The 8,301-nt window shown below is 37.1% G+C and overlaps 1 protein-coding gene across 1 annotated transcript; it reads left to right on the forward strand.

Moving 5' to 3' along the window:
* Positions 1–337: 337 nt before the first annotated feature.
* DYNAP (dynactin associated protein) lies at positions 338–7,333 on the forward strand. The gene is made up of 3 exons (XM_053571580.1): positions 338–521; positions 4,854–5,018; positions 6,348–7,333. The coding sequence occupies exons 1-3, from the start codon at positions 465–467 to the stop codon at positions 6,657–6,659; spliced, it is 534 nt and encodes a 177-aa protein (XP_053427555.1). The 5' UTR covers positions 338–464; the 3' UTR covers positions 6,660–7,333.
* The last annotated feature ends 968 nt before the right edge of the window (positions 7,334–8,301 follow it).

Raw genomic sequence — 8,301 nt, forward strand, 5'->3', positions numbered from 1 at the left:
CAAATAGAAGGCAGGTGTCTGAAAGGTGAAGCCAAAGGGAAGAGAAGGAAGAATTCTGTAAGATTTTCAGAGCTGCTTTCCCTGAGGAGAGCTGTTCAGGGAGCAGACCCAAGAGTGCGCAAAGGAGGTACTATCTGAAAGGCGGGGCCCAGGGGAAGAGAAGGAAGGATTATGTAAGACTTTCAGCGCTGGTTTCCCTGGGGAGAGCTGTTGTCACCAGAGCTCTCAGAGGAAGTGACATTGCTTTTCTTTTGTCTTCCTACAACTTAACACTTTATTTCCTCCTTGAAGGTGGATCTGTTATAGTGAATAATTGTTTAGTTTAATCCACACTGTACTGATGCATCATAGTTGAGATTTTCTACCAGTTGTTTCAATTATTTTTCTTGAGTGCAGATATATAGACAAGGAACAAGTTGAAAATTTTTCTTAAGCTTAAGAGCTTGTGATATTGGCAGCTCAGGATGGACAAGAAGCAAGGGAAATACGTAGTGAACATTGAACACTCTGAAAACCAGCCAGTGAGTATTGTCCTGTTTTGATATTTTGCCTATATTACAGTACCATTGTTAGCATTTTGAAGAGCAGTTTGACCTCTTTACTACTAGTAGTCAAGGTCATAATTGTGCATTTTTCTCCAAAAGGAAGAATGACACTGTGTTAACTTTACTGCTTTAATTTTCATGTTATATTTTGTTGTACTATATTTTAAATGTTAACTTAAATATTTATAGATGTGAATTATTAGGAATGTTTCTATGAGTATATACGGTAGAAATAAATCAGTTTAACCTTCTTTATTTACTATCGTGTAAACATAAATTTATTTATTGTAATATTTTTACAATTTGAGGCTTAGATTTTCATATGTAATTTCTAGACCCATCAAAATGCAGATTTCTAAACATGCTGAAAAACCAGATATTAATCCTAGATATTGTCTTTAGGCCTAAGAAAAAAAATTCTCTAAAGATTCCTGCCTCATGTAAAAATAGGATAATTTTGTCTAATATTTAAAGAAGTATTTATACACCAAGAACCAGACCTTCACTATATAGCTATCACAATTGTATACAATTATCCTATCATATCTGTATTATGTATAGATTTTATGTATCTTGTTCTATCTCATACATTAATCTTTGATATCAGAGCAAAGGAAGGACGTTTGTTGAAAATGTAAATGGTAAGTTAAAACTCACTGCCTGAAGAATAAATAAAAAGCGTGTGATGAAATATTTTGCCTTTGCCCTATGGAGCTGTGGCAATCAGCTCATGTTCATCACTTAGGAGATAAACCAAAGGAAAGAGTTTTGTTTCTCAGTAAGTGTCAGTTAAGGAAAAGAATCTCATGGAGAAGTCCTGGTTCACCAAAAGAAAAAAAGGTTGTCTCTCTGTGTTATCAAACAAAGGACCTCCTTGAAGAAGTTTTCTTTGTCACTGCTGCATCTGACAATTCTATACTTGAACCTTCAAGGCGCCCAAATACTTCCTTTATCCAGGGATTCATCATCTTGAGAACAACAAATTTAAAGATGTTTATAATTATCTTTTTTTTACAGCATATATCTCAATAGTTAATTAGCTATTTTACTTTATTGTAGATATTCAGGTATAGTAATAAAAATATGTCTCTTAAGAACAAATTCAATAATGGAGTTTAAAAATTATTTGGAGATTGTAGATGAATAGAAATGTTGGTGTTTTCATTTTTCTGTTAGGGATAAAAAGATCTGAAGTTAATCCCCATAAAGTTAGGGGAAAACCCTGTAGATTAGAGCTTCCTTTGGTAAATAAAGCTAATACACCTTATTAGCTAATATTAGCTATGCTGATGTTCTGATTAAACATTATTTGCAACTATTTCAATCTTGTTCAGAGACGCCACCTGTACAAAGAGTCATAACATCCTAACACAGCAAAATTGTTGCCGCAAAGCTGGCCTAGATCATAAGCTCTCCACCAGTGGTTATTTCCACCCTTTACTTCCTCTTTAAAAGGGCTGTGATTTCCGCAGGACTAGAAAATTCTGGAAAACTGGCCTAGTGAGTGAGTTTTATTTTGTTTACAAAGTGCTTTAAAATGTCAAGTTCAGCCTGGCATAGTGGTTTGCACCTGTAATCCTACCCCTCTGGGAGGCTGAGGCAGGTAGATTGCTTGAGGTCAAGAGTTCAGGACTAGGCTGAGTAAGTGTGAGACCCTGTCTCTAAAAATAACTGGGCATTGTAGCAGGCCCCTTAGTCCTGGCTACTTGGGAGGCTGAGGTAAGAGGATCACTTGAGCCTAAGAGTTTGAGGTTGCTATGATGCCACTGCACTCTATTAAAGAGTGACAAAGTGAGACTGTCTCAAGAAAAAAAAGAAAATTTCAAGTTCATAAGTTACAGGCAAATTGGATATGACTAAAGCAATAGCATCGGCACCAGGAAAATTAGCAAGGGTATTAATAAAGGTAAGTTTAATGTTGCTCAAATTTGCCTAATGAATAACAGGTAAAATTTTATTTAATCATATTGAATAAAACATACAGCTGATATCATTATTTCTTTGATATCATACTTACAGAAGAATCTAACTTAACTGATTACTGCTAAGAGTATTCCATCTTATCAATATTTAATGGCAATTGTATTTCTTTTGGGGGGTATTTTTAATGATAGTTCCTAATGGGCCAATGAGAACATAGTTTTAATGGAACTCACTGGTGATTGGTCAGAAATTTCTTTTTTTTAAATTCCATCAAGGAAGTTTTCTTGAACCAGATATTTAGAGAACATAGAACCAAACCTATAATCTGTTAATAAAGTGGTTTAATGTCAAATTATGCCCATTATAAGGTGGTTGCTTTTCATACAGTGAAAATATTCTGTCTCTGGTAATAGGAAAGGCATAAAATAAAGAGGGCTTTCCACTTTTTTTTTTTTTTTTTGAGAGTTATCTTGCATCTTATTCACAAAAGCTGATGTGATCTGCACTTGCAGCTCTGCTGGAGCTATTTTCCCTAAGCTCCATATACCAGAAGCGATAAAGAACCTAAGACTCCTGCTCTTAAGAAGCTTCGAGATAATCAGCATGACCATTAGAGAGGTTCCAATGAAACTATAATAATAGTCAGCAATCATAATAATAACAATCATAATTAATAATCATGATACTCTGTACTTATGCCTTTCATCCGTGGGCTTGAAAGCTCTTTTTACAATCATTAATTATGACTGACATTCTTTTTTTTTTTTTTTTTGACTTTTTTTTTTTATTGTTGGGGATTCATTGAGGGTACGATAAGCCAGGTTACATTGATTGCAATTGTTAGGTAAAGTCCCTCTTGCGATCATGTCTTGCCCCCATAAAGTGTCACACTTTATGGTCAGAAATTTCTATAACTATTTAGCAATAGGTTATGAAATCAACCTAGTGATTTTACAGTAGTTAAAATACTACTACTACTACATTCTTCTTAGTAAAGTATCACAAGCATGGAGAAGCAAGAATCCAATGTACTCAATTCTGATAAGAAGCCAGGAGATGATCTAATACATACCCTCATCAGAGAAAAACTCAAATCAATTCAAGGTTGGGGCAGGGAAATGAGGGAGCAGGGAGAGAGGAGGAGAGAGGGGATGGGGGTCACAGTGTATGGCACACCCCTTGGGGGTGGGACACAATTATAAGAGGGACTTTCCCTAACAAATGCAATCAGTGTAACCTAATTCTTTGTACTCTCAATAATCCCAAACAATAAAAAAAGAAAAAAATGCTACTACTGCCAATAATGTTAGTTAAAACTCACTGAGTTTATACTATGTATCAGACATTGCTCTAAGCACTTTGCAGTTATTTACTGAGTAATCATCCGAGCAAGTCTACGAGTGGGTAATCTCAGTGTCCCCTTTTGAAGCTGATTAAAGAATGGCCAAAGATGCTCTTTACATCTAGAAACTAGAAACTAAGTATTACCATCCCTTGAGATGAAGTGCTGTAGGTAATTCTACAGTATTTTTAATAGCTAACAATTTTTTTTGCCCAAGATCCATAAATTCCTGACTCTAGTGCTCTCTCATTCTGACATACCTCATTCTTCCTCCCCCCTTTTTAAACACAACTCTTCCCCAAAGTCTTTGCACCAAACACACTCCTTTTCAATCTTTATTCACCCCTTCTTCTCAATAATATTTTATAATTATTGCTTTTATTTGTTAATTGTGTGGTGAGCTTGACAAAGGATGTGTCTTCTGTTTCCTGCTATGGGCTTGGGAGTTCCATTGGCTAGAGCATGGTGTATAAAGCAGTCACTTTGCGTGAGGGTTTTTCATGAGCACGGTGTAGTACTGTGTACACTACGCTCCTGTATTAGCAAAGTTCAACATAGCGCACATAGCGGAGCACTGTGGAACCTTCACAAGCCTTGTCACTGGAAGCTCTTGGCTCTAGTGCTTGCCATGGTATAATAGCAAATCACTTTTGCATCAGCATTCTTATTTTCAAAGTGACCTGAACGGGTTGTTTGTCACAAGTTGCAAGGACTTTTTCAGCTCTACATGCTGTTCCTTATAGAGGCTTTGTAATATGTCCTTTACCTACAGAAGCTTGCATCATGAGGATAGTTGATACGCTTATGCAATGTGATGAGAAAGAGGATAGACATTCCTGAGCCAGAACTTGGTTAACTTTCCAAAATCAGTTAAAATGTAATACATAGTAATCCCTCTAATTTTTTTTTGTCTTTAGAGGGTAAGAAAACATTTATTCCTTTTAAGTGTCAGACTCCTGTGTTTTTGACAGAAGGGTTTTATTTTAGCCCTTTTATTTAGCCAGAAGGGTTTGCTGTTTTTCACTTCCACTTCATCTCTGTAGTCAGTCACGTGCCCAAATGACCAAGAGGCTCACAGCTTCACATCCTGGTGTCCACCTTCAAATGAAACAATGCATGATGTCTCCTCCAACTTAACCGGGGCCTGCATGAGCCCAGGAGTGTTTGAACACTCAAGATGTGCACAACCAGAATCATCCAATACACAGGTAACGTTTGGCACGGCAGATTGGGGTGTACTCTACACGGGAGCATGCTTGGTCCGTTCTTTCCCAAGAAATGTATTTAATTACTTAATTCATTTACATTTATATTAAGAATTTACTGTATTTTCAGTATAATTATGAATCAATATGAGGCAATTCACAAGAAGGAGAATATTTGATGATCTCTGTTTTTAAAAAGTTAATGTCGCAGTTAGGGATCTGAATATCCACAATAGATAGCATACACGAAAATCAAAAGAATACGTGTAGGGGACAAAGTACGGTCAGGGAGAGGCCGGGGAGCAAGTCTGCTGGCAATTAAGGCTTAACTTGGACTGATGGGGGCCTGTGTCATGTTTAAGGTTTCATAGGTGCTGTTCCATTGGTGATCACATTATCTTCTTACACTGTGGAGTCTCTGAACCAGTGTGTGGCACTTTTTCTTAGTTCCCTGGGGTCTCACCTCCAGTGCATGTGACTATGACATAGAAACTTGACTGTTCTTTGGAGCTTCTCCACCAGCTGTGTAGACCACATCCAGGTCTACTTGGTCCCTGACCTCATGTCCTGTTGGCTGAACTAACTTTACCTTATGACCATTTCTCTTATATTTTCAGCTCTTGTATAGAAACTTCACTTGACTATAAATTACTGATTTGATTTGACAGTTTGGTTGGGTTTCCCAGACTCTGGAATTTCTCTCCCCTGCTGTGTTTTTGAAGATATAGCTTTGTGGGAATATAGCCATGCTGCCTCCCTGCATGTGAGTGCATTCACACTGCAGTCGGGGTGACAGAGGGAGGAGCAAGTGGAGCACAAGTGCAGCTACTCTGCGTGGGGCTATCATGGTGGATACATGTCATTATACACTGGTCCAAACCCATAAAATGTTCAACACCAATAGCGAACCCTGAAGTAAACTGTTGACTGGGTGATAACAATATGCATTGTAGCTTCATGAATTGCAACAAAACCATCACTCCAGTTGGGGCCAGGGCCACATAGGAAATCCCTGTGTTTTCTGATCAGTTTTTCTATGAACCTAAAACTTCTCTGAAAAATAAAGTTAATTAAAAAGAAAAAAAAATAGGCCCCCTACTGGAAAACAGAATGAGAGAAGGTGAGATATTGGCAGATTTTTCTTTCTTCTAATGTTAAGGCCAGCATTGAATTAATTTCCACCAGAACGAAAACCTGGAATTCAAGTCTAAACCTCAGAGATTTGTAATGATTTGAATAGTGTTAATGCATATGCTATAAATAATACCGAACAGAGAATGATCACAAGCATTTCTGGTTCATTACTGACATTTTCATTTATACCTCTCTTAGTTCAAAGGAAATTGCTGCAATGAGTGGTCTCTGTGGAAAGTCTTCCTGGCTTGTCTCTTAGCCTGTGTGATAACGACAGTGATTGGAGTACTCATAATATGCCTGGTGAATAATAAAGGAGATGACTATTCCTACATTGTTATCCAGCTACCCCCAAACAACACTGGGAAGACCTGTACAACTTCTCAAACTGCAATGACCAGTTCAGTGGAGCCTGCGACTACAACCACTTCAACCAGCACTCCAACTAAATCAGCACCCACCACCACCGCAACTCAATCTATAACCACAAGACCCATCTACCGTGCTTAAAAATAATGATCACTTTAACAGACTCTACAACAGCTACAACTTAATGGTATTAAATGCTATGACAAATTAAGCATAGGTGACAACCCAAATCGATACCACTTCCACCATCTCTTTAACTGAATCCATAACTATGTTCACTTCAGTTGAACCTATACAGCCGCTATTACTTCCACTTAACCTACTGAAATTTCTACGTAGCCTCCAATAACAGTTCTCATCACCATCTTTCAACAATTGATAATCTCCACCTTTTCATCTGAACCTACAACTGCAGATCCACTATTACTGCTTTAAACTAAACAGAACTACCATAACTCATCTAAATGACCTGTTCCATAGCAATTAATCTTTAGTGACCACCACTAACTTAGCCATAAACTACTCCTTACACTAGCTCTTCCCCAACATTGAAATTGTAGCTACAACTTCTGCAACAGCCGATTCTAGTGTATGCCTTTGTCATCACTATCTTATACCTACAGCAATGACCGCAGGCCAGTTGAAGAACAATAGTCTGGACCACAAATAAGGGAATAATTATCCCGACATTCACTAAATCAACACTTAGGATTTCTAAGACTGTCAAAACTCCTTATTTTCTGAACTTTTAAGCTATAAGAATCTAACCTTGATTTTATAGTTCAAAATAAAATAATTTCATATACAAAAACTAATCCAATTTGCTCATTCAAAAAAATTTTAACAAATTTCATACAAAAATCTTATAGCTAAATCAGCCACTCATACTTTAATATGTATTGGTTTCAGATCAGAACATTGTACGCCTCTGTACACAAATCACATAATGAACAGAAATTTCATAAGGGGAGACATAAACAAATTTATGTAGAAAAAGTTTTAGAATTTATAATAACTGCTTCCTCTACGGTGAAGTTATTTTATTTCTTCAATTTTTCTTTATCTTGCTTTTAAGCAATAATATTCTGTTTGCATTAATATCATTGAAAATGCATTTGAATTTTAAAATTGAATATTTAATTTTCTTCAATCTTATAAGTCACTCAGTTATATTACATTTCTTTTTTTTTTTTTTGGCCGGGGCTGGGTTTGAACCCGCCACCTCCGGCATATGGGACAGGCGCCTTACTCCTTGAGCCACAGGTGCCACCTATATTACATTTCTTAAGTTCCAGCTGTGTGCTAAGTGCTGAAGAAAGTTCCAAAGAGAATTGCAATACAGATTAAGTAGCAAATTCATTAGAAGCTGTTAATTTTTTTTTTTTGGAGACAGAGTCTCACTCTGTTGTCCCGGGTAGAGTACCGTGGTGTCATAGAGCATAGCAATCTGAAACACCTGGGCTCAGGTGATCTTCTGGTCTCAGCCTCCTGAGTACCTGGGACTACAGGCACCTGCCACAACACCTGGCTAGTTTTTCTATTTTTAGTAAAGATGAGGTCTCACTCTTGCACAAGTTGGTCTCCAACTCCTGAGCTCAGGCAATCCACCTTCCTTGGCCCCTCAGAGTGCTAGGATTACATGTGTGAGCCACAGTGCTTGTCCAAGTCTGTTAATTTGAATTTTTAGTAATTCTGGCAGATTTAAATTATAATTGATGGTGCCCCAGTTAGAAAATCAAGATCTTTAGATTAGAACATAATTTAGAAGACATCACAGATGTTT

This window comes from Nycticebus coucang, chromosome 19 (assembly GCF_027406575.1).
Source record: "Nycticebus coucang isolate mNycCou1 chromosome 19, mNycCou1.pri, whole genome shotgun sequence".
Classification (NCBI taxonomy): Eukaryota; Metazoa; Chordata; class Mammalia; order Primates; family Lorisidae; genus Nycticebus; species Nycticebus coucang.

Excerpts from the sequence above, each read along its gene's own strand:
- DYNAP (XM_053571580.1), top strand. The coding sequence starts at position 465 with ATGGACAAGAAGCAAGGGAAATACGTAGTGAACATTGAACACTCTGAA. Across the intron at positions 522-4,853 it reads AACACTCTGAAAACCAGCCA|TCAGTCACGTGCCCAAATGA; the intron begins GTGAGTATTGTC and ends TCATCTCTGTAG. Across the intron at positions 5,019-6,347 it reads CAGAATCATCCAATACACAG|TTCAAAGGAAATTGCTGCAA; the intron begins GTAACGTTTGGC and ends TACCTCTCTTAG.